General features: G+C 43.0%; 1 protein-coding gene across 1 annotated transcript; it reads right to left on the bottom strand.

The window, feature by feature from the left end:
• Positions 1-1,120: 1,120 nt before the first annotated feature.
• HRG_09411 (ATP-dependent DNA helicase PIF1) lies at positions 1,121-3,202 on the bottom strand (the record flags this gene model as incomplete). The annotated part of the gene is made up of 9 exons (XM_044867882.1): positions 1,121-1,382; positions 1,425-1,494; positions 1,587-1,883; positions 1,931-1,973; positions 2,422-2,492; positions 2,574-2,786; positions 2,869-2,992; positions 3,083-3,112; positions 3,155-3,202. 9 exons carry the CDS (start codon positions 3,200-3,202, stop codon positions 1,121-1,123), a joined length of 1,158 nt encoding a protein of 385 aa, XP_044717142.1.
• Positions 3,203-27,794: the final 24,592 nt, after the last annotated feature.

The following is a 27,794-nucleotide window of genomic DNA, read 5'->3' as shown; positions in this document are numbered from 1 at the left end:
GCGGTAGCCTGGCCTGTACCCGATTGCTAAGGAGGTTCCAGGATGGTATAGATAACTTTACATCACGCAGTTCCTGCAACGCCTGACGGAACTGGGCCTGATCATCACCAGCCTGGCGCTGTGCCGTGGTCAGGAAGACGGTGCGGTCAAATAGGCGGTAGGCCACCTGCCCTCTCCTTTCCAACGAAGACAGGCCGGTGCTAGTCGAATACAGGGGCTTTGTCGGACTGGTGGTAACTGGAAGAAATCGCCCACAAGCACAACGCTCACACCACCAAAGAACTCGAGGTTACGCTGTGGAAAGGCTTGTCGCAAACGGGAATCGATCCGCGCGAGCTGCTCAAGCCCTAGCATGCTCTTTTCATCGATAACGAGGTATTTGATGTGCCGTAGGCGGGACTGAAGGGCGGCTGCGTCGGCCGGGGGAAGGTCGGTGAAAGTACCGCCTACTGGGAGGCGCAGCAACGAATGAATGGTGCTGCCCTGTATCTGGTTACTCGCAACGCCTGTTGGCGCCACGCGGCATATAGGGCTAGGATTCGGCAGGGCGGCTGCCTGAAGATGGGAAGAAAGCACCTTGATAAGGAACGACTTGCCTGTGCCACCACCACCATCAACGTGGAGAAGGATTTGAGCAGGATTTTGCGCCTGGAAGTGGCCCATGAATGTGTCGTACACGAGCCGTTGTTGCGTATTCAGCGTATTACGCCAGTGAGGCCAAGGACCTCCACATCGTTGGCCATGGGGTGGCTAGCGATAAGGTCTTTCCAGTAGCCGTCTCGGAGTTCCGGATAAGTACCCACATGCTGTGTCCAGTCGTAATTGATGTCGATATCGCGGCGGCCAAGTAGGTCAAGATCTTCCTGGGTAAGGGAGTTGTCAGGTAAAAGGGCGGCGAGGCGAATCCAGTCTTCGTCATCAAATTCTTCCTCCACAGGCAGAGCCTCGTATTGATCATCTTGAGGCTGTAATCGAGCCTCTTTTGGCCGACCGTAATGGTCATCACCATGACTGTGATGCTGCCAACAATAGGAGAAGGCCTCAGCGTGAGAACCAAAAAGCTGGCCGTCAACTGTGAGGAGATCATCACCCCGCCGATGTGGGTGGTTTAATGTTAGCTTTACACGACAGTAATCTGACCACTGTTGACCTTCTGGATCAGCCTGATAGCGAGGAAAGTAAACCAGCACTCGAGGCCTGCCGTTAATGTTGCCTGGCTGCCATTGCTTCCACTTGAAGGGTCCCTAGGGCGGAAATTCCAGCATTTCAGGAAGGAGACGTAGCTTAGGTCCGCTAGGGCTTCCGGGCGTTGAGTGTACTTTTCGTAAACGTTGGGGGCCTCGTCCACCTCATCGCCGTCAATACGGAGGGAGCGGGAATGCCTGTCAGGATTACGACAGTCGACGTACAGGCAAGTTCGTGACCCTTCCTGTAACGGCAGGCCGAGGAGCAAGTGGCTGACCTCCTGCTTCGAGTAATCCCGCCCGCAACCAGCTGATTGAGGAGCTTTGACGTGAAGGAAATCAAGGGGTTGTGGTCCTTGACCCGGGGCATCAGGGCCTTCCCAATCTGGGCAAAAGACTCGCTCTTCTTTTCCGACTTGGAGCAGTATTTGGCCGCGTAATCGATTACCTGCTGTAGACTCGTGCAAGGCGAAACATCTGTATTGGCTAGCCACGCAACGGTAAGCAAGCGGTTGTAGTGGTTAATCTGGCCATCGTTCCGCTCGCCCCTAAAGCTCCAGTGTTTAGAGTGAGGAACCTTGTCAAGGGAGGCTAGTAGGCGCTGGCCGTGAGGAAATCCAAAGCGGCACTCCACCTGCTTGGTATGCTTATTGAGCTGCATGCAGTAGTTGTTGCAGCGGTGGCGTTGCACGCGGTTGACTACCATCGATAGGAACTGAACGGTAAGGGATGTTCCAGTAGATTACCGATCAGGGGTTCCTTCCCCAGGAGCCTGTATTCGCTGTGGCTCTGGGTTCACTGCAGATACGTGGTATCCCCAGATGCGAGCGAATTGCTCCCGGACTGATCGTTGTCAGGATCTAAGTCTGGGTGGCCACTTAGCCAATATAGGCCGTGGTGGTGACTGGAACCCCTGCCCTGCCACTCGTAGCGGCCCCAAGAGTCCGTTAGGTTGAACTTCTGCTTCAAGACAATAGCCCTAAACAGCGCATAACGCTTATGAAAGTGGTACGCAGCGATGTGGGCGTTGTCTCGCAGTAGTTGCGGGATAGAGCCATCCGCGCCGCCTCAGGAGCTGTTTGCCACTCGTCAAATCGAGGCATATGGCGGTATAGGGATTCCCAGTGGTAATCGGCTGCACTTGCAGTAGCGAAAAGGCCGGGCTTGCCTAGATTATAGGCATATGCTTCCAACTCCTTCCTTTGTTTATACCAATACGGCCGGGTGCCCTAATTACTGCGGCTTGGCGCGTGATCGACTGGATCAGGACCTGAGCCTCCGGCTCGTCAGGCTCAGCCATTGCTTCCTCTAGGTCGGCGCGTGTAAGGGGCTGACGGCGGCTGTCGCGTTGCTTGACGAGGTAGTCACTTCGCTTTCGGACCTGCGCACGTAACAGCGTGTTGAGGGCGACGAAAGGCCACGTCTTATGGCGGGCGAAACGTCCGTCATGCCATCTCATCGCATGGGCAAGGTAGTCCTGGAACGTGATGCTCCGTAAACGAGGCTCCACGAAGTCGGCCTTGCCGTCAGGGTAGAGGGTAGGGAATGCAAGCGTTAGCAGCGGCTGGGAACGGTTGAATTCGTCGATGGGGGTCCTGCGAACTGAAGGCAGCGGCATCTGGTGGTGAGCCTGCGCGTTACACGGTATATGCTCCACATCAGTCATACGCTCAGGTTAGGGTACCATCAAGAAATCGGGACTGCAGAGCGTTCAATTCGGTATCGGTAACCTGCAAATTCGGGATCGCTGATGCATCGGCATCGCTAGGATCCTCTTCCACAGCCTCCTCGACGGGGCCTTTGGGGACCTCGCCGTCAGGTATGTCAGCCACTTGGCTGGCAATGGAATCAACTATGTTGCCATCAAGAGGAAGCCGGTGCAAGCGATTCTGACTCACGACGATATCGCGATAGCCCCGGTGGTGGCGCTGTAGGTAGTGCAGCCACGCCAACAGGCATGAGCGGCGTACCCGCAAATCGCGAGCAAACTGTTGCCGGAAGCGAGGGCTGCCCTCCATATTAGGAGGCCGCAGGAGGACGACATCTAGCTCTTCAGGTAGGACCGGGAGCTCTTCAAATAGCCTGCCAACATTGCGAAGGAAGTGGACAACATGACCGCGATATTTATATTGAGCGCCACGTACCTGCAGGACCTTCACATGTACGTGAACTCTAGCAATGAGCATCTCCTCGACCATCGTTAGATCGGGTAGATCGCTCGGGACTTCCCAAAGTCAAGGTTGTTCGCAGCGCTAAAGAAGTAGGCTCGTTGGGGCCTTTCTTCCTGTCTCGACTAATGCAGCGGCTGCAGATTTTCGCTATTTCGCTTCATATCCAACCAACGCTCCTGGCAGCGAATGCAACTATGCATCTTGTCGTCATTCAGGGCAGTATAGAACTCGCGCACAAGGGCTCGATCCCCTCACAAAGGGCAGGCAAGTCAAGGTCCCCTGTAAAGGCGGATCAACTATCTGATCGAACTGTCGCTCTTCAGGCTGTGGCCGTGGCCGGGGTTAATGTTGACTCGACGTGTATAGCGGCCGCGGCGACGACTCTGTGGCAGTAATGAAGGAGGGTACGAGGCGATTCCTTCGGTATAGGCGTGCCTTGCACAACAGAAGCCGATGGGAGAGTGCCTTGAGGAATTGGCGTTTCTGGAATCGGCGTGCCCAGAACTACTGTTGGCAGGCCAAGGGTAGGAGGGTGGGGAAGGTCCTCTACCGCGCTTGAGGTAGATGGCCCCGGCAGAGGTCTAGGCAGTCCCTGGAGTGCGGGCGCCAGGGCACGGCATAACGTAGATGTGGCAGGGGGTCGTAAGACTTGCACACACGCAGGCGTTGGCGCAGCCCGCCTTGGAGGCGTCAGGTTAGCTAGAGAATCGGTCCGTTTCGTGGCTCTGCGTGGCGATAGCCTCAAGGCGAAATTCCGCATTGCGGCAACGGCGGCTCGAGATTCGGTTACCCGTTCCTTTCGGCGTGCCCTACAGCTAGCACAGTCTCTTGTAAACTTCGTAGGGTCCTTGACGCTTCGAAATTCGACTTCGGGCAGGTCTTGCTTGCAGGTATGGCAATTCCGAACTGCCTGGGGTATGTCGTCCTCCATCTGGCCGTATATGTATCCACCTCTTACCCTTCAGACTGCTAGAAGAGACAGAATAACCGGAGAATCTTGGGAGGTGGGCCGGCTGCCGAGGTAATAGGTGAACCTATAAACCGTTAGTAACATGATTAGTTTGATAGATTGGGCAGAAAGAGAAGCAGCCGCTATGTAGGTTAGTGTAAAGAGTGCCTAGCGACCCAGTAAATTGATGGCATGGATGGAAGAAAGGAAGAACTGGAAGCTCTTGGAGAGCCTGCCAAGCTGGCCAGTTACCTAGTCAACGCTCAGGGGTAATTTTTGCGGGCCTTCATTTGGTGACGTTATCGGCCGACCAATCCGCGCACGAGTTGAGCACAAGCCAGGCCAATTAGCCAATCAGAGGAGGTTTTATGCTCGAATCTTTCTGACTGAGTAGAACGCCCTTCGGGCTGAATAAGTTTCTAGGACTAGCAGATTTAGAAGAAAGTAAAATTTTGCGATAATTTAGCTACTAAATAGGACAAAAGGGATGACCGTTTAAGTAAATCATTACGGGCTTTAGCGATACGAACGAAAACAGCAACCGAACCGGCGGACATAATAAAATCGACTAATAAGACCTACGTACTAACTAACACGGCTATATAACCTAGCATCCGATATAAACAGAATAAAGGACATAATACGAAGATCCGAAGAGTTATTGCTACTCTAAGGAAAGACCTTAAATAAATCAATAAAGAGCTCGAGTTAAGAGAAACTAGCTCTTAAAAGAAAGAATAAAGCCTATAAGACAGAATAAAGAACATCCCCTAGGAATACCGGAAATACGATAAACTCTTTAAGGAAGAACTCGAGATAGGGTTACCCGAATATAGCTAATAGGACCACGAAATTTATCTTAAGGATAGAATAACGCCGACGTTCTATAAAATCTATAACCTAAACGAAAAGCAACTATAAACGCTACGCGACTACCTCGACGAGAATCTACGAAAGGGATATATATAAACATTAATATCCGAAGCAGGCTATCTAGTTATGTTTATTCTAAAGAAAAACGGCAAGCTACGACTAGTTATCGACTATAGACGCTTAAACGATATTATAATAAAGGACCGAACACTATTACCGCTTATATCGGAACTACGAGATCGATTGCATAGCAAAAAATAGTTTATAGCCCTTAATCTTAAAGGCGCCTATAACTTAATACGTATAAAAAAGGGACACGAATAGATAATAGCCTTTAGAACGAAATTCGGACTATTCGAATATCTAGTAATGCTATTTAGACTTATAAATGCACTAGCTACCTTCTAACGGATGATCAATAATGTCCTACGCGAACACTTAGACATCTTTATAGTAGTATACCTAGATAATATCCTAATCTTCTCGGACACCCTAGAAGAATATAAGGAATACGTCTATAAGGTACTCCGCGTACTTTAGAATGCGAAGTTACTAGTTAAACTAGAGAAAAGTAAGTTCTATATATAGGAAGTAGACTTCCTCGGACACACGATCTTACTAGGAGAGATACGGATATAATAAGATAAGATTAACTTAGTTAAAGAATGGCCAACGCTAAAGAACGTTAAGGACGTATAAAGTTTCCTAGGATTTATAAATTACTACCGACGATTTATTAAAGATTTCGGAAAGATTACAGCACTACTATACGACTTAACGAAGAAGGAAAAAGAATTTATATAGGACGATAAAGCCAACGAAGCTTTCGAATGCATTAAGACTACGATTACGCAAGAACTAGTCTTAACTACCTTCGATCTAGAACGACAAATCGAACTCGAAACCGATATATTAGACTTTGCTCTAGGAGCATAAATCAGATAAAAAGACGATAAAGAAAGACTACGACTAATTGCGTTCTACTCGAAGAAGCTATATAGCGTAGAACTTAATTACCCTATCTACGACAAAGAATTCCTCGCAATCATTCAAGCTTTTAAGGAATTTCGACACTACCTTCTCGGAAGCAAATATAAAGTTAAGGTCTATATAGACTATAAGAATATCTCATATTTTGCAACGACGCAATAGTTAAACGGACGATAGATCCGATAGGCCGAATACTTATTAGAATTCGAATACGAAATAATCTATAGAAAAGGAATAGAAAACGGTCGAGCTAATGCCCTTAGTCGACGAAGTAACTACGACATAGGGGCACCTATAGCGAAAGGACAGCTCCTAGAAATCAACGAAAACGGGAACTACTAGCAACAATAGCTAAACACAATATTCAAAGTATAACCCGACGACTCAATATACTAGAAGATCCTAAAATAGACAAAAGAACACGAAGCACTAAAAGGATGCGATATAGGACATTCAGAAGTTCTAATATACAAAAACAAAATCTAAATACCACTAGAATTACGAGATAAAGTCATATAAGATATACACGAACATCTAATATATAGACACCAGGGAATCCGAAGAATAATAGAACGGATTAGACGATAATATAACTTCCTATAGCTTAAAGAAGCAGTACGATAAGTTATTAAAGAATATAAACTTTGCGCACGAAGTAAAGCTAAACGACATAAACTATACGGAGAATTACAACCGCTACTAGTACTAGAAAAACTATAGGATTCGATAGCTTTCGACTATATTATAAAGCTACCACTATTAAAAGAACCTATAACTAACGTTAAGTACGATAGTATATTCGTTATTACTAATAGACTAACGAAGTACGGGTACTTCTTACCGTATAAAGAAGCAAGCAATATAGAAGAGCTAGTATATATGTTCCTACGAACTATTGTTAGTAATCACGGACTACCGAACGAGATTGTCTCTAATAGAGGAAGCACGTTTATAGCTAAGTTTTAGCAAGCTCTTATAGCATAATTAGGGACGAAACATAAGCTTAGCATAGCTTATCACCTATAAATAGATAGACAAACAGAACGACTTAACTAAACGCTTAAACAATATTTACGATGCTATATTAGCTACGAATAAAACGATTAGGTTAAATAGCTACTAATAGCGCAACTAGCTTATAATAGCTTAGTCACGGAAACAACTAAGCTCTTACTAGCATACGCCAATTACGGATACAACCTAGAAGCATTTAAGGTCACTCGATAAGGACTATAAGCGGAACGAGCGATACTATAAGTAGATTAGCTACGAAAATTATATAAAGAAATGCAATAAGAACTTTAATTCGTTAGAGAACGAATGTCTACTTACTATAATCGGAAAAGATTATAGGGACTAATCTTTCGAGAGGGAGATATAGTCTACCTCGTACGACGAAACATCAAAATAAAACGACTAAGCAATAAATTAGATTTTAAGAAACTTAGACCGTTTAAGGTTAAGAAAACTATTTTAAAAGTCAACTACGAACTTTCGCTACTAACGATAATAAGGATATACCCGATATTTCATATCTTACTATTAGAACTAGCACTACGAAACGCTAAACCATAGGAAAAAATCGAAGTCGACGACGATTAAGAATACGAAGTAGAACAAATACTAGACATAAGAAAACAAGGTTAGCAATAAGAATACCTTATTAAGTAGAAGGGATACGGACTAAAGGAAAATACCTAGGAACTACTTAAGCACTTAACCTACTGCGGTTCTCTACTCCGATAGTTCTACTAGGCGAACCCTTACTCGGAAATATAGGGTCACTAAGAATAGCATCCTAGTCTAATACGTCTAAGGCACTAAACGATTAAACCTCGCTAATAGCAATAGTTTCCTTATTTAATAAACGAACCGATTCGTCTCGAGAAGAACGCGTTATACTATCTTCTTTATTAATAGCTTATATACCCCGCTAAAACAACTTACTACCTCGGTCCTTTAGGAAACGCTTCTGTTTCCTAATCCGAGCTAGGCGAGCTATCGCTTCCTCTAACGCTTCTTCTGCTTTCCGTTCGTCCGAATCAATCTTTTGCTATTAATTTATAATGCGACGAACTAGAAAAAGAAGGAATATTAGCGAAAAAGAATAATAGGGGAAGGAAAGGGATAAAACGAACGGGCGGACGCTACATTGCACCTATTATAAGAACGGCCTATAGAGGCATATTCGGAACACCGATTAGAACGCTCGCCGACTTTATAAGTTAGGCCTAACCGAAAACAACGGGAGCAAGGCATAATTTCAACACCGTAGATCTCGGTCTAGGATGCTAGCTCCGATCGTTAACGCGATTTATCGGAATTGCGAGAACGGGATTTTTAAACACGACTAGATATACTATCAGTAGCATATCCCGAAAGGATAAAGGAACAAGGAACGACACACTTACGCACGACGCGATAAGGGTATATTTATACACGGCGGCTAAGGCAGCAGGTCTTAAGGGCAAGACTAAAAGGAGGGGAGGCATCCTATTACGACCACGGTCTAGCGAACCGCGGGGACCAGCATATATTACGAGGACACGTAACGTGGGGAGCAAGGAATATTAGACGGACCGACGGGCCAATTAAGTTTAGAGCGACGGGTCACTCTAGCGCTCTAACGCTCTACGGCTGGGATCGTAGGATCGCTCTAGCGCTCTAGCGCTCCTAGACGACGGGATCACCTAGCGCTCTCGGCGATCTAGGGAAGCTCTCGAGATATATAAGGAAGGAACGGAACACTCCTTTAGATAGATAGCTCGATAGCTTTCAACATCACAATTATTACGATCTCTATTACGATCTTATCTCTAATTCCGATTACTTAATTACCTAGTTATAGTCTACGGTCTACGACCTCCGACTTATCACTAACGTAACATATATATCATTGCTTAGACCACGCCCTATTATATCTGCTAACATAAACCCCTCGATAGGTTTATCCCTTAGGAATAACACCGGTCGTTACACGTCTACTTTTTTTTTTATACTCCCGCGCCTATGCCTTAAAGAACGAATAAGGAATAAAAGGACTTTCTACGTGCCTTTAGTGCCTTAAGGAACGAAAGGACTTTCTACGTGCCTCTAGTCCCTTAGCTCCTCCCCCCGCCGTTTATAAGGCCCCTTATTATTAGTCGCTGCTGCCCCCCTCTTGCCCGTGATTCTTAGCCTTTCTACGTGCCTTACCCCCCTAGTAGGCTCCTTCTACGCCGTCCCGCCGCCGGCGCTTCCTTCCCCTCTCTCGTTTTATCGCCTAGCGTAGCGGCCTCGACTCCCCTATATCGCTATCGAGCTAGCGCAACGTCTCCTTAATAGTCCTCTTGCTTAATACATCGAGCCTGGCCTACGCGGTAGTTATCTCCTCGGGGACCCGGTTGCCTACTAAGTCTCTCTCCCGTACCTTAGATACGAGCATAATACTATCTAGCGTTCGGTAGCGCGATAGCTATACGTATAAGCTATATAGATTATATTACGCGGGCACGACCCTTCTATCGACCTTTATCGTCCGTGTCCCTCGTAGCTTAAGGGCTACGTAATCTAGCGTTCTGCCCTATACCTTATAATCTATATACGCGAAAGCTACTACGCACGGTAAACCCTTCCGGCTAACGTCGTTCTACTACTATAGTCGCTTTCGTTAGTAATATATCCTAACGCTTATCGGCGTTAATAAGATCGTGCCCGGCGGCATCCCTACTAAGTAGAGGTCCTTTATCGTCGCTAATACTAGAATTATCCCCGCCGGCGGCCTAAAGTAGATCGTTATATTAGCCGAGATCCGATACCCTAGGTACGCTTTATCGACGATAACCTCTACCGCCGAGTAGCTAGCGCCGTTTACTAGCTTTAGCCCTTAATAGGTATTATAGTTTACGATAGCTAGTATCCTAGGCACGAATATAAAGATAGCCGGTACTAGGATCGCGCTATTATCGCCTTAGTTAAGTATTATAATCGCTTCTTCCTTAGTTAGTAAGCTATCCTTTTACTTATACTTAGAGATAAAGATATATATTATCGACCGCTACTAGATCCGAAACGCTAAGCTCGCCTCTATATTTAGGTTCTACCGGTTCCTATTTAGCGGCGTTACTATAATAATACCCGTCTCCTAAGGGATCCGCCTACCCTCCTAGTAGTACCTTAAGTTAAAGAGGTCTAGATCTATGCGGTCTTATATACCTAGATAGATCCGCCTTAGTAGCCCTTATAATTCTAGATCGCCGGCGGCGCGTATTTACTCGTTTAATATAACGACCGTTATAAATCTCTTTTATAGCGCGTACGCTTTATCGTACTAGTACCGTTACTCGGCCTTAAATAAGTTATCTACGTCCTATAAGGTAGCTATACTTAGTAGGACGATCGACCTCTCTTAGACCGGCCGGAACTACTAAAAGTCCCCGTAGAAGAGGATAATAGGGATCCCCTTAAAGTCTTACTATAATCCGCGAAGTTAGTAGAGCTACTCGTTTATAGCGTATAGCGTCCGCGCTCTAAGTATACTTACCTCGTCGATAATAAGTACGTCCTTCTCTTATAAGTCTATCTAAGACTAGCTATAGACGAACCGCTCCGCCTACTTTAGTAGTCGCACCCTATTAAGGTCCTTAGCTATATTCGTGCCCGGCCCTTAGTCCTTAGTAAACCTATAGGCGGAGTAGATCGTAATGCCGTTAATCTATACTATAGTAGTCCTCGACGTAGCCGTAATTAGTAGACGATTTAAAAGGCTCCTCCTATTAAATAACTTAACGAGTGCCTCGATAATTCGCGACTTACTAGTCCCCCTCTCGCCGCCGACGAACTAGTATAGCTAGCTAGTATCGCCTTTATTAGTTTATTATATTAAATTAAGCTAGCGGTATATTAGTAAGAATACGATTAACTGCCTTTTATTTAGCGTTAGCTATATTACTAACTCCTTACTAGCTATAATAAAAGAGGTTAATAGGCCGAATTAAACGCGTATTCCCGCGTTAAAGTTACTAGCTATCTCCTTAAAGTCGGCTATTATTATTTCGATCTTATCCTCCTTAAAGCTAGTTATTACTCTCTATAATATAGCGCGGCGGTCGCTTTCCTAGGCTATAGGTATACTTTATATACCCTAGATTATCCTCTCTTTATCCCTTAAGGCACTTACCTACTACGACTTAATAGCCTTAACCTAATCCTATAGTAGTAGTACGGCCCCGGAAAATATCTACCCTAGTATACTTATAGTATACTTATCTGCCTCTCCCCTTATTTAGTCGTCGCGGTAGCCTCGAGCTCGGCTATTAAGCATAGCGCCGATTACTAAAACCGATAGAGCTATTATATACCTTAAGGAACGAAAGGACTTTACTTTAAGGAACGAAAGGACTTTAAATACGCCGCTTACCCCGCCCTCCTTCCCCCTGCCTTTTTAACCGCCCCTTTTAATTAGTCGGTAGGGATTATTAGAACCCCTCCTTATTAGTCCCCTACCCCCTCCTTACCTATATATCTTATTTCTTAGCCCCCTTATCTAGGCGTCTTTCTACCCTATCCGCCGCTTACTAAACTCCTCGTTGCGTTACCTAGCGCGGCCGCCCTTTTAACTCTTTAGTATCGCCGTCTAACTAGCATAACGCCTCCTCCTTAGTCCTCTTACCTAGTACCTCGAGCCTAGCCTATACGGTAGTTATCTCCCTAGGGACCTAGTTACCTACTAGGTCTCTCTCCTATACCTTCGATAAGAGTATAATACTATCTAGAGTTCGGTAGCGCGATAGCTATATATATAAACTATATAGGTCGTACTATAAGGGCACGACTATTCTATTAATCTTCGTTATCTATATCCCTTATAGCTTAAGGGCTACGTACTTAAGCGTTTAGCCCTAGACCTTATAGTCCGTATACGTAAAGGCTACTACGTATAGTAAACCCTTCTAGCTAACGTCGTTCTATTACTATAGCCGCTTTTATTAGTAGTTTATCTTAACGCTTATCGGCGTTAGTAAGATCGTGCTTAGCGGTATACTAACGAAGTAAAGGCCTTTTATTGTCTCCGATTTAAGAATAATCCTTACTAGCGGCCTAAAGTAGATCGTTATATTAGCCGAGATCCGATATCTTAGGTACGCCTTATCTATAATAACCTCTACCGCTAAGTAGCTCGCGCCGTTTACTAGCTTTAGCCCTTAATAGGTATTATAGTTTATAATAATAAGTATCCTAGGTATAAATATAAAGATAGCTAGTACTAAGATCGCGCTATTATTACCTTAGTTAAGGATTATAATCGCCTCTTTCTTTATCGGCACCTCCTCTTTCTACTTATATTTAAAGATAAAGATATATATTATTAACTACTACTAGACCTAGAACGATAGGCTCGCCTTTATATTTAGGTTCTAACGATTCTAGTTTAGTAGCGTTATTATAGTAATGCCTATCTCTTATAGGATCCGCCTACCCTCTTAGTAGCACCTTAAGTTAAGGAGGTCTAGATCTATATAGTCCTATATACTTAGTCGGATTCGCTTTAGTAGCCCCTATAATTCTAGATCCCTAGCGGCTTATATTTACTTATTTAATATAATAACTATCGTAAACCTCTTTTATAACGTATACGCTTTATCGTACTAGTACTACTACTTAGCCTTAAACGAGTTATCTATATCCTATAAAAAAGCCGCGCTTAGTAAGAGGATCGACCTCTCTTAAACTAGCTAGAATTACTAAAAGTCTCTATAAAAAAGGATAATAGGGATCCCTTTAAAATCTTCCCGCGATCTACGAAGCTAGTAAAGCTGCTCGTTTACGGCGTATAGCGTCTACGCCCTAAGTATACTTACCTCATCGATAACTAGTATATCCTTCTCTTACTAGCTCGTTTAAGACTACTTATAGATAAACCGCTCTATCTATTTTAGTAGCTATACCTTATCGAGATCTCTAGCTATAGATAAACCGCTCTATCTATTTTAGTAGCTATACCTTATCGAGATCTCTAGCTATATTCGCGCCCGCCCCTTAGTCCTTAGTAAACCTATAGGCAGAGTAGATCGTAATGCTATTAATCTATACTATAGTAGTCCTTAACGGCGCCGTAATTAGTAGATAATTTAAAAGGCTCTTTTTACTAAATAGCTTAATAAGTACCTTTATAATTCGCGACTAACCGGTACCCCCCTTACCGCCGACGAACTAGTATAGCTAGCTAGTATCGCCCTTATTACTTCGTCGTATTAAATCGAGCTAGCGGTATATTATTAAGAAAGCGATCGACTGCCTTTTATTTAGCGTTAACCGTATTACTAACCCTTTACCTACTACGAGGAAGGAGGTTAATAGGCTAAATAAGACGCGTATTCCCGCGTTTACGTCGCTATCGGTCTCGTCGGAATCTACTATCGTTAATTCGATCTCGTCCTCCTTAAAGCCGGTTATTACTCTCTATAACGTAGCGCGGCGGTCGCTTCCTAAGGCTATAGGCGTGCTCTATATACCTTAGATTATCCGCTCCCTCTCTTTTAAGGCGCTTACTTACTACGACTTAATAGCCTTAACCTAATCCTATAATAGTAGTGCGGCCCCGGAAAATATCCGCCCTAGTATACTTATCCGCCTCTCCCCTTGTTCGGCTATTACGGTAGCCGCGAGCTCGGCCGTCGAGCATAGCGCCGATTACTAGAATCAATAGAGCTGCTTTATTATAGCTATAAGCTCCGGCGACTTAGCCGTTACCTAATTCGTGCTTACTATACCTTAGACGACGTCGATTAGCCGTATTACGTCTCCGATACTATTAAACTAATACGTCGCCGTAGATCCCGCGCCCGTACTAGCGCCCGCTTCGCTCGCCCTACCCTCCTCTATATATACGACCGTAGGGTCGCTATCGCTAGACGAGGCTGCCTATTGCTTAGCGTTACGCTTTACGTCTTTAGATAATCGTCGGAGTAGCTATACGTTATCTACGAGATATAATATTCTAGGAGCTAGCGCCTCTTACGCCCGCGCCTAGATACTATCGATATCGCCTATTTCTTTATATAGGAAGGACTCCTATAGCACGAATAGCGTAAGGTACTATACAGCTGCCCTATAAGGGGGGACGAGTTAGCCTCTCCGATAATGCCTACCGGCGGAGCAGTTCCTATATATACCTCTGATAGTATGACTCCTCGTTGCCTTAGGCGAAGTCCTTACTTAGGTAGCTATTAAAGTAGACGGTAGCGTACTTACCCGGCCGCCTAAGCGCCTAAACCTAGCGTCTTCCTAGCGCCTATCTATCCTTAAAAGGCACCTCCCCCTAAGCCGTATAGCTCCCGTCGCTACTAATACGTTTTAGTCTAACAAGCGATATATAGTCGTATAAGTATAGGCCTTATAAGAGTTCTCTATAGTATTAGTATGCCTTAACGTAGGGGATTTATAGGCCTACTTCCTCGACAACGACCGACTTATCTAGGGTATTATCTATAGCCGCCGCGCTACTTACTTCTCGGAGATACCGCTATCGTCGAAAGACGTACTAGTATAGTAGAGATATATTTAGGTACGCCTAGGCGCTGCTATTAGTAAACTCGGCCGGATACCCTAAAAGATTAGCGATAACCTCGACCTATAATAGCGGGCGCTCCGTAAATATATAGTTCGCTACCCTTATTAAGAATTACCGCGTCCTATTCCCCGTAATAACGTTATCGGCGGCAGCGTCTCTACTAATATCCCGACCCCTAGTAGCCGTGCCGTTACCTATTAGGGCGGCTAGGAGCTCGGCCGCGACCGCTATACGCTTTTATACCGGGTCCTCTACCTTCGTTGCGTAGTTCGTAATATAATAGATAAGGGCTATAGTCTTATGCTACGTCGCGATAAAGGAAATATTATAGTTATACCGGAGCCCGATAGCGATAGCCTCGTTCTATTAATTAACTATACTATACGCCTCCGGATCTATAATACCCCGTTTATAGTAAAGGCGGTTTTCTCTACTAACCTCTATAGCGCCTTAAACCGATAAAGATCCCCCTTCCGCCCTCCTTTGCCTAAGGAATACTTAATATAAGTCGGGCTATGCGTATAGACCTATATCGCGCCGGTATAGAAGTTAGCCTCCTCGATAAACGCGGCCGAGAACTACTTAGTATTATCTAGTAGGGAACTAATATTAGACGTTATAGATTGCTTCGCCTATACGGTGCAGAAACCTTCTTAGTCTAGATCCTACCTTATACGTTAACCCGGCCCCGCTTATCTATCGGAAGAGCACTTTAGGCTCCCGCTAGCATATCCTAGGTAAGTATTCTTACCTCTAAGAAGACGCTATCGACGTATCGGACGATTTACTCGCGATACGCCGCTTAATCCTCCCCGCGGATATCGCTAAGTATCGAGCTAAGATACGTATTCCCGTGCAGCTAGAGCAACCCGTGAATATAAAGCGCCCCTCGTTCGTTAGTCTCTACGGCGCTATAGTACTTACTAATGCGCCTAAACACCGACTCTTCCCTAACTTTTATATAATAATTAAAGAATAGCTTTATCTCGCGGTAGAAGAATATAGCGGAGCTTATAGGATCCGATATAGCTAGCCGTGCCCGCTTATATATATTTCTAAGGCCGTTTAAGAACTCCTCGGCCGCATCGGGATCGCGTATACGGTATACCGCTAGTTATAGCTTTACCGGATTCGTAATATTATTTAGGTTAATAGTAAACTAGATAGCCGGCACGCCGTAGCTAACGATAAGCGACTAGATTTTCCGCTATATATTAAGCCGGACCTCTCTAGATATAGGCTGCCGGTAGCCGTATAGCGAGAGGCTCCGAAGGAGCTCCTTTACGTTATTATCGGTCGTCTTACCCGAGCTCTCTAACTTAACCCTCGCCGCCGCTAACCTCTCTACGGTTATCGAACGCATAATACGCTTTACCTTATAGAAGTTCTTCCTCGTCGCACTTAATATACTAGCCTAGCGATTCCTCGACCGCACCCCTATATTAAAGACGAGAAATATAAAGATATAGTGCAACGTAAATCGGCTACTATAGCGCCGGAGTATAATATCGGCCTATATTTAAAGGTTTAAGCTTTAAGAGGATACGAGGTCTCCTATAGCCGCCTCTACCTTAACAACCCTACCTTATACGTTAGTAGTAGTATACCCCGCCTCGAGTATAGTCTCTTTAACTAGCCTTAGGCCCCTAACGCTAAATAGGATTAGGGTCGGGAACGTTCTAGCAAAGAAGGACGTCTTAAAGGAATCGGTAAATTCGGCACCCCGCGAGACTCGAATAAATAGCTTATAACTATCGTCGCCGCGACCTTAAGTCCTCCCCGCTAAGGATCCGATCTACGTTCTCGGGCCCGTACGGCCGTCGTTAGTACCTTCGCTAATAGCGTCGTAGGCAAACTATAGCTTCTCTATATCCGCGACGTCTAGCGGTCCGTCTAAGGGAAATATACTAGAAGAGGTCACCTCGTTAATCGCTTAAATATTCTTATCGCGGCTAGTATCGATTTTATCCTAGCCCGCGCCTTCGTTAGGCCTATACCCTTTAACCTAGCCGCCCGTTTCTTGCCTTTAGTTAAGTAAAGTAAAGAGTTCCTCGATTTCTACTAACCCCTTATCGTCTATAGTGCGCTCCGTAAGCGGTATAACGTGCGCTATCCTCGTTTCCTCCTATATAGTTAGCTCGTTCCGCTCTATCCGATCGTATACTAACGTCGGCACCCTATATATCGGGTCTCCCTAGCTCTCTATCTCCGCCGCGTCGATCTCGATCTCGGTATAGTAGGGGTTATTCTTCTTTAGCTAGGTAAGGGCCCTCTCGACGACCCGCCGCCTTACTAATAAGAAACTTAATAGGTCGCTTAGTGCTAGCTTTTCTACGCCCTACTACGAGATATAGATCTCGTCTAGTGCTTATAATAAGGGATATAGGAGCACTTTAGTTGCTAGCTCCTATATATTATTCGGAAATACTATAATATAGCCCTTAACGTGCCTTAGATACCTTACGACCTGCCTCTACCTACCTAGAATACTATACCTCGTTATAAACCCGTAATACGAGTTTAGTAAGATAAGCTTCTCCTCGACGGCGTAAGTCCCTTAAGCTCGTCCGGGAATATATACTTATAGCTAAGGCGACTATAAAGGTAAACCGCCGGCGATAGGCTCCCGCGCGCTAGGCATTAGCTATACTCGGTATATACCGATATAGACTCGCCCTCGGGAAAGTAACTTTAGTATAAAAATAGGGAGTAGCCGCCCTTTAATACGTAACTTAATAGCTAATAATCCTATATAATCTCCCTTAACTCTCCTCTCGTATACTTATAGTAATATAGTATATAGGTCTATATCGGTAACGTAGTTATATCGTAGAACGCCTTATAGAAATCTTATACTATCGACACCTTCCTCTTAAGCGGTACTAGCGTATACTATATCTAATCGTTAGATAATCTCTCCTTTAAGGTAAAGTCTTCCTCTAAAAAGCGCAGTATACTCGCTAGGTCTTTGGCCTATAGCTCCCGTCTCCTCTGCCTTCCGATTCTACTTCGGACCTATTTTATCGAATGCCTATCCCGGCTAGGAAGACGGGCTCTCTTCTCCCGCCTCTAGGGCTGCCTCTATCCGCCTAGCTCGGCGTCCGCTAGCTCTTCCGCGCTATCGTCTATACCTACCGCTTTACTACTATCTCCTATAGGAGGCGGCCCCGGACGCTGCGCCGAACCTACTATATTAGAGATGCCCCTACGGTCTAGCACTCCCTTTACCCGCTAACTCCGTCCTTAACGGCGTTTCGGCAAACCCTATGCAATCGATACTACTAGTTGCTCCTTTCCCCTTAGGTCGCCGAGTACCGGTTCCTTAGGCTAGATAGGTCGGAGCGTCGGTCCCTTTCTCGAACGAATACCTAGGATATCGCCGGCCGCCGCTATATCGCCCTAATTACTATCTTTAGGACCCCTACTCTAAGGTAAAAAGTATCGATAATAGAGCGGACGATTAAAATCTATTACCTATAAATCTCTACGCTCTCTAGGCGACTAGGGCCTCGGAAGCTAACTTAGCGACTAATATTACGCGGAACTTTCGCTACTAGCCGCGATATAAAACCTCCCTATTCTCTTAGACCGTAAACCGCCTCGCGGCAGTCTTTTTAGTAGTAACTTTACGATTGCCTCTATATACTTCCTTTATACGGTTTCTTTAACCGTAGACTACTTAGGCTAAATCGGTCGGAACGTTAATACCGTATTCGCTAGTAATTTATATCTTAGCAACCGCCCTAACCTTATCTCCCTTACTCTATGCCCCTTCTCGGAAGTTGCCCCCGTATTATCTCTATACCCTAAAACTAGTACTCCCCCGGTCCTTGCCTCTCCTCTATCCCCGACTAATATCGAATAGACTCTACGGTAAGCAACCGCCTCGCCTAGCTTCCCTATAGGACTGTCCGCTATACTACTGCCTCCTCGACGTCGACTTATAGCTTAATAATAGGTTATAAAACTTTAGCCCTAGAGCACCTCTACTTAGATAATCTCGCTTATTAACGACGCTACTTCTTCCGAATAGGAAGCTTCCTAACGATTACTTCCCCTTACGGACGTAGCGTTCCTTCCCTTATAATGCTTTCGTATAGTACCGACGCGATGCGATACTACCCGGCCCTTTATATTCCCTTATTACCGTGCCTATATACGTCTATCGTCCCGGCCTCTCCTACTCTCTACGTGCGACCTATTACCCCGGCTTTATAAAAAGCGGCCCTTCTATCGCCGTGCTCTCTTCTACCTACTCCGGCGAATCCCTAGCTACTACCGGCCTCCGGTATAGTATATATAGATAGCCGTGCTAACCGCCTACCGTACCCTTTAAACTATACTATCCCTTTAGCCCTTCTAATACTACTATCCTACCTACCTTACGTATTAGTTCTCCCTTAATATCTACTAATCCGCCTCGTCGAGCAATAGCTAACGGCTGCTAGCGATATAGAGTCTCGACTTATAAAAATTCTTAGAGACTTCTCCTAACTAACTCGTATCCTCCTTAGACTAACCCTATATATCCCTCTTTACTATATCCTAATAGTAGGCTCTATACGGTTAGCACCCGCCTCGCTTAGCCGTACGCAATACCTATCTAACTACCGACGACCGTCTAGAAAGGAGCCCTATAATACTACTATAACCTCTTTCTTTCTTTCGCTCTTATTCGTTAGTTCCCGCCTTTACTATCTACTCTATAGAACTATTATACCGAAGGGTACTACTAGACTTTTTGCTTCTTCCTACTAGTATACCTACCCGAGCCTTATTATTCGCCGACCTCTAACTTCTCGTAATATATCTATTGCCGCCCCCTATTTAACTTCTAACCCCCGCCTACTTACTTTACTTACGACTATAGAACTAGATAGTCGAGACTCTTTAAGAGACCTTAGTAGCTTATTCCTATATACCCCGCTTCTAATCTATTACTTAGGTGCTATTTACTAACCCTTAGGGTTCCTAGACCCTAGCTACGAACCCTTTATCGACTAATAAGATAACTAGCCTTATAAGATACCTGCCTCTACTCTATAGTTTCCCCTCTATTATACTTCCTTAGGTAACTGCATCCTACTATGCTCTTACGATATTAGCCTCCTAGCTTAATGCCGATACTTTATCCTCGCTACGGTAACCTCTCGATAGCTAGAAAATTACTAGTGCCGACATATTAATAATAGCCTTTATCTAGCCCGGCTACCTATCTAGGTTCGCCTATTAAGATAAGTATTATATTAAGGGGCTTAACGTAGAAACCCTAGCTAGGGTCTTCCTTCTAACGCCCTTATAGCTATCGACTCTAGAGTACGTAGCAATCCGGTTAAATACTAATAGTCTATCGACCTATATCTTCTTTAGCCTTAATATTTCTATATATAACTAATAGATAATCCCCTCTAAATAGACTAAGTAATAGTTCTTTATAGTTAGCTATATTTATCCCTTTACCTTAACGTAGGAAATCGAGTAGCGTAATAGCTTAAAGTTAGATAATAGTAATATTATAGAATATATAGTTCCCGCGCTTATTATTTACGATTATAGCTACTAACCGTAAGTCTATGCTCTAAACCTCTCTATCGCTACTACCCTCCTTAATAATATCTATAGAGTCGTTACTCGCACCCTTAACTTAGTAGATACTTTCCTAACGATATAACCGATTATCTCCTTTACGGGACCTATTATTAGCTCCGGCTGCGACCTCCTATATAGAAACTCGGCTACGGCCCTTAACGATAGCTAGCTAAGGTGCTACGGCTTTATCTAACTCTCTACCTATATTTATCCTAGGATTCCCGGTAAAACACCCTTTAAGGGCTTTTACCCCTTTTAAGTTTTTATTATCTTCCTTATTTACGCTAATCCTTAGACCTCTTTATATAAGAAGATAACCGAGAGGCACGATAGCTAATTCTAGCCGAACGCTCTCTTTACTTATATAGGCAAAATTACTAGCTTACTAGATTACTAGATTATAAAATATACCCCGGCTTTCGACTAAGACTATATCTTTATCGTCGTCCCCGATATATAGACTTTCCTTAATAGGGCTATATCTAACTAGGCTTCTACGATATAACTACTACCGACGATATATAAGGGTAGGGTCGGTAATCCCTTAGACTATAGCGATACGTTAGTAAGGTTTACGTCTACTAAAAAGCGTAAGGCCGCCTAAACCCCCGCCTCCCCTACGCCGCCTATATCTAGCCTGGTTAATCCCCTTATACTAATATTAAGTCGGTTATTACCTAATCCCTACTAAACCCTAACTAAGAGACCGCGACTTTCTCCCGAAACTTCTACTATAATTACCGCCTATAATAGTTAAGACTCCGCTAAATCTAATACTTCCTCCTTTCTATCCCTAGAAGACCCTATAGAGTTAGAGATAGACACCGAACTATTTAATTACCTAGGTATATCCGCCTCTAGCTCTATTAGGCCTCCTACGTCTATCTCTTCTTAACCGCTCCGCGCCCGACGTCCGCCTAAGAATTTTCTCTAAAGTAATAAACGAAATAATATAACATAATAATATATTTAATTATCCTTAAACTTAAGGACTAAAGGCTCGAATAATATATTCTCTTCTCTTATTCTCCTTTTTATAAAGATAATTAGGTTAAAACTTCCTTAATATACTCCTTATTTTAATTATATCTACGACTTATAGCACCTATAAATCCTCTAAGCCTTCTACTCGCCTAGATATATATTACCTACCTATATATCTCTTTAACCCTGCCGTCTCTCTACGCCCTTTGCGCCTTTATAAAGAAAAATCTCCCTCTAGCGGCCTAGCCTACCTCCCCTCCGCTCTATCTCGGTTTTACTTACGATAATACTCTACGTCTCTTACCCTATCTCGTTTCTCGACCTTACTCTTCTTCCTATCTTCCTTTTACTTCTCCTATCTCCCTTTTACTTCTCCTATCTCCTATCTCCTATCGCTAACTCTCTCCTATCGCTAACTTTCTCCTATTGCCTATTTCGTTCCGAAAGGCGTCTTTACGCGAGCCGCGGCTAGCGAGCCTTCCACCCGTACTAATATACCGCACTAGTCCTATATAAATTTAACCGCACTCTATTAGACCATTTTCCGGCGCTAGACTTACCTCCGTCGATAGGCTAGTACGTAAACTAACGCTAAGAGCCGTCGGAGACGGTATAATTCCGGGAAAGTAGCCGGACTTTATTATGCCTAGATGCCTACGCCTATCGAGGCCCGGTTCTAAGGGACGTATGCCTCTATAACTATATATCTATAATTACCTTAGAGCGTCGCTATGGCCGAGATAAGGATAAAACCTATATTGCTCTAAAAGGTCCTTTAGAGTACTATAGATAGATCTAAAAGCTTCGATAGCCCCCTAAGTACGCGGTACTAATCTTTTAGGGATTTATTAGCGACGACTATATAGACGAGCACCCGGTATATTTTAAACGGTACGCTCCTCTTACTGCCCTATTTGCCCCTAAGCCGGCTCTAACATTCTACGTAGAAACTCGGTTCTCTACCTAGCCTTATTTATACTATAGGAAAACTTCCTCTCTAAGACGCGCGGTAATATTACGGGCATATAGAGGAACTATATAGCTACCCTTTGCCCCCGCCTAAGATCCCGTGTCGTAAATATCTCCCTCCTTAGAAAATCGGCTAAGGATGCTTATAAAGACGCGAAGCTCTAGGCTAGCCGGTCGGAAGGCGACGATATAGTAGATATAGACTTTCCTCTAGATAAAGGCGATTATAACGAAGACCTAACTATAGTAGAGCATTACTAAAAATATACGGCCCTCCTCTAGATTCTTCGAAATGCTATATAAGACTCCGACGTAACGAGAGACTCTCTAGTCCTATAAAGTCTAATCCGAGACTTTTACTAAGAGAACCTAATATAAGAGGACTAGCCTTTTATCTAACGTCCCTACGATTTCTATTAGTAGATTCGCGCTTATTAGGATAGCCTCTTATCTCGGTGTCCGATTCCTTCTATAAAAGATATTTAGGCGGCGGCGAAGGCCTAGGATATACTCTATCTCCGGATACTTAATAAGATAGAAGGCGGCGTCTAAGGTAATATAACCTCTATTAGCGATACGGATACCGACGATCTACTTATTTAGTAGTATAATATAGACATCCCTATTCCGAGATAACTAAAAGACTCGGCTATATAGAGACCTCGGATAGTTATTAAGGTAGGCTCTAGTAGAGGATTTATAGAGTTAGGACTTCTTACCGCCTCTAGCTATACGCTTAACGATCTATAGAGTATAGCACTTTAACTTATATACTAGTTCTTAGATAAGTATATTGCTAATCCTAACTCCGCCGGTTAATATCTTTAGTACGTCGGAGGTCTAGGCGGTACTAGGAAGTCTAAGATCGTCGATACTTTACGGGGCGTATTTACGGCTAGAGGTTAGCTATATTACCTCTAGATTACTAGTATATTAGGTAGTACGGCCGCTTAGATCGGCGGGACGATACTCTACTTAGTATATAGCCTAGATATTAGTTATCCTTACGATAAATAATAGCCTCTAATATTCTTAGAAGTAAAAAAATAGATATAGAAGTAAAAGTTAGCTCTCGTAATCGACGAAGTAAGTATACTTAAGGGAGCTACTTTATTTAACGCTAACTACCGCCTCTAGGCCCTCTATAACTATCCTAATAAACTATTTAGAGGTATTCCTATTATTCTCTTAATAGGGGACTTTTATTAGTTCGCCCCCGTACTTAAGGTAAGTCTCTTAGTAGACCGAGTAGTAGATTTAACTTATATAGCCTCCCTAAGGCAGGCGACTATTACTTACTACTATAGCTATAGTCTATAGCTAATATTTAAGACTATTATCCTTCTTAAGGAATAAGTCCGCGCGCGAGACGATCCTTAGCTAGGCGCTCTTTTAGATAGAGTACGCGCTAGAATATAAACGATAGAGGATCTTAACTTACTTAATACTAAGCTCGTAGACCGCTCCTAAATTACGTTTAAGGATAACTTACGCGCTATAATACCGCTTAATCGTAACCGATAGAGCCTTAATATAGAAGCCGTGGTAGATTAAGCCCGCTTTTACTAAAGATATATCTTAATCTTTATCTTAGCTTACGCCTAGCGTAGTCGAGCCTTATCTTAGTAGGAGGTAGCTTATACTATCGAATAAGGCGATAACTTAAACTATAAGATCCCTAGGGTTTTCTTCTATGCCTAGGGGATGCCTATAGTTATTAATAAAAATACGTATACTAGCTTAAAAGTTATAAATAGGGCCGAGTTTACCGCCGCGGACGTTATTCCCGATATAAAATCCCTAGGCTACTATCTTATAGATAACGTTACTATTTACTTTAGTCCGCTACTAGGTATATTATTAGAGTCGTAAGAAATAAAGGGTTTAGCTATCCTAGCCCTTTTAATAAGCACCGTGCTTATCCGGCCTATTATATATACTCTCGATCTAGTAAACTCCTACTATAGATTCCTATCGGGGAAATATATATAGCGGGGTTTACTAGTTATCCTAGCATTTATCCTTACTAACTATAGAGCTTAAGGTAAGACGTTTAAGGATATACTATTAAAGCTACGAGGAAACTATATAATATATAGTTAGCCTTTTAAATACGGCTTTACTAGCTTCTATATATAACTATCTAGGTATAGAACGTTATAAGGTATTAAACTTCTTAGTCCCGTATAACCTTAGGATTTTATTAGGAATAAGCTAGACTAAAGTATTATTAATACTATATAGAGGTTAACGTATCTAGCGGCGGTAATAAGGCGACTATTTAAAAGTTAGTAAATCCTCGTATAGGATAGGGCGAGATATAAATATAGGTCTTTTATTCGGAACCTATAAAGGCTCTATATCTTATAAGGCTACCTCCCCGCTCGCTAATTAACCGGATCGTTATTACCTCCGTTACCTAGCCGAAACCCCTCCTATTCGTCGCAATAGCCTAACTATACTTCGAATACCTATCTATTATACGAGTATATCGGCGTACCTTCTCCCTCTATAAAGAGGTCTAGAATATAGCTATAATATATCTATATACCTTAAGATATTAGGGTAGTAACGGTTACTCGTTTATTCGCGCGACTACCGGTACTTATTACGAAGAACGTCTCTCGATTAAGTTAGCTAGGTTATATATAAGTAGCTAGGCTAATAAGGGAGCTATTAACTAGGTTAAACGAGAGGCTAGAAAGCTACTATTTAAGACTAGAACGTCTTTAGTCGAGAGGCTAGGGTTACCTAGCCTCCCTTAGCCTATTACCTATACTATAAAAGAGGGATATAAATAGGGGCTTAGGTTTAGGGCAGAAAGAGAGAAGGATAGAGATACGGAATACGATATAACTACCTTATTACTATATTATATACCTTTTCTACTAACTTTCTTTATAAGAGTACTATAGTTCTAACGTAGGAACGCTACCCTAGGGGCATAAACCTAGATTTATAGTCGATGTTAAGATATATAATTATATAATAGGGCGATCTACCTAGATTATCGACGCCGAATAAGACGTAAATCTTATTCTCTTAATATTGTACCGGGCAATAATAGCTTAGATAGACCCTAGTACGCTAGTTAAAGTTAGTACGGGCTATAGCTAACCCTACTAACTATAGGGCGGCTAGAGCGGGTGCTAGGTAATAATTCGGCTATAGGTAGTAGAGGCGAAAATTTTAGCACGGAATATATAGCTATATTATTCTATCTTAAGTAATCGATAGTCGTAAAGAGCGTTTTATTATTACGACTAAAGGAGGATTTAAGATTAAATAGGCTAGGTATAAAGAAATAAAGTTACTAAACGGTATTAAACTATAATATTATCGAACGCGGGGTCTAGCTAGAAGCTAATGCTTATACGTAGTACCTTTAACCTTAAAAAGCAAAAATAAATGTTATACGTAAACGCTACTAGCGCTTATAAAATAGTCTCCTAATTACTTATATAGCTTACTACTAAGCTTATACTCTTCTCTTTCCTCCTTTCCCTTTAAAAAGATACTTAAAAGGGCATCTATAATAGCCTATAACCTAAGGCTATTACGCGATACCTACCTAGAGCTTTATCGCTACCTACCGCGTATATATTAGGTAGATATTAAGCGTATAAGATAAGTGCTTATATTAGGCTTATTCCTTTATTTTATAAGCTAGCCGCCTTACCTTTTATACTCTTAAGCTCGTTCTAAAAAGGTATTAGCGGACCCTAGAAGGGGCCGGTCTCCTATTACTAAGAATAGCGTAGTAAAGGCAGCGTTAACGCCTTCTAATATAGTAGAAGATACTTAGTTACTAGTAATAAGATACCCTATACCGTGCTAGTTACTAGTACTTACTTTAATAGGTATTACTAAGAGTATATCGCTAAGCGCCTAGAGGTTCCCGGTCCCTTTAAGGTACTAATAACCGACGTATATTAGTTACTAGTAGCCCTTAGTTAATAGAAACTTATAGTAAGGCGTTATTAGTAACCGCGGCCCTAGCGTATCGTCGTTACTAGCGCCTAGCGAGGCGGCGCTTAGTAATTAGTAGTAACTCCGTATATAGACCCTTATATATTTAGCTAGGTACCTAGTAAAGGTCGAATATAATACGCTGCTTTATATTTAGGCAATTAAAGAGGCTAGTTCCCTAGATCTAGGCCGAGATAATATAGTCCGAAGTAGATAGGGCAGGTTATAGTAGAACTATAGGGAAGTAAAGAAGTCTAGCTACTAAGGAGGACTATACTAGGGCCCGGAGCGCGAGGCTCTTAAAGGCTAAAGCTCGAATATTAAAGGATAAGCTCGCTATTAAGCAGTAGTACCGGTTAGTTAGCCTAATAGAATAAGCGGGAAAAAGGTACTTATAGCTTTACTTAAGATTAATTAAACGGAGAGCTAGGTTCCTAGGCTAGATCGCCTCTAGTCGAGCGTATAGCTAGGCCGTAGCGGCCCTTATAAGCGGCGTTACTTATAGGCTAGGGGCTATACTAATAACGAATATAATATTTCTAAAAACGGTATAGGCTTGCCTAGAGATAGAAATTAGGCTTTAATTATATAAACGCGGTACGCCTATTTAAATATATATATAATACTAATAACTTTCCGTTACTACCTACTAAATGCCTCGAGCTAGGAAGGTATATATATATATTAGACTATATTAGCTAATACCGTATAGCTATAAGTAAAGAATTAGAATATTTAAGGCTAAGCTAGGCCTCTAGTAAGGTTAATAAGTTCGACGTCTCCCTATTTATAAACGGGATATATATATCTAGTAATAATAATAAAGGTATTATCTACCTCTTAGTATACTAGCCCCTTAACTTAACTATCCTTAGATTCCTCGCTTAGTTCCTTTACCCTATAGCTGTATTCTAAATCCCTAGTAAGGTCGATAACTACGATCTCGCGTATAGCGCTAAGCGATACTATTAGTGCTTAGTAATAGAATTTATCCGCGAACCTATCGTTATCTTCGGTATTATAATACGAAAGCTCCTTATTCTAGGCATCGTTTAATATATAGCCCTTATAAACTAAAGAATCCCCTATAAGGTTAATAATAAGAGGCTTATAGGTAGCTTTAGGAGATATATTAGGTGCCTATAGATTATAAGGATTAAATCTATCTAGGAAACTATCGTTATATAACTCTAAGAATTTATTAAGGGAAAGATCTAGCGGTAGTAGTAGGGAAGACTCCCTAAGCACCGGTATAAAGCTATATAATACGTTACTAGTAGCTTTACTACTTATAAGCCTTACTATCTTATTATAGATTCTAAAAGGCGTATATAGAAAATTACTACTAAAGAGATCGATATCTTTAGTAGGTAGAGTAAAGTTAATATTAGTCTTAGTATAATCCTACGCGTCGTCGTTATTTATTACGCCGTTATCTCTAGAAGGGCTAAAGTTATAGGTATATCTATAGTCCTAAGCCGAGGTAGTAAAGTCGATAGTAGAATCTAAGTTATAACGATCTATAGCTAGCGAGCCTAAAGAAAGATTAATTATTAAAATATCGA

The sequence above is a fragment of the Hirsutella rhossiliensis genome, assembly GCF_020360975.1.
Source record: "Hirsutella rhossiliensis strain HR02 chromosome Unknown scaffold00012, whole genome shotgun sequence".
NCBI lineage: Eukaryota > Fungi > Ascomycota > Sordariomycetes > Hypocreales > Ophiocordycipitaceae > Hirsutella > Hirsutella rhossiliensis.
The sequence above is the reverse complement of the archived record's forward strand: the minus strand, read 5'-3'. Positions and strand labels throughout refer to the sequence as shown.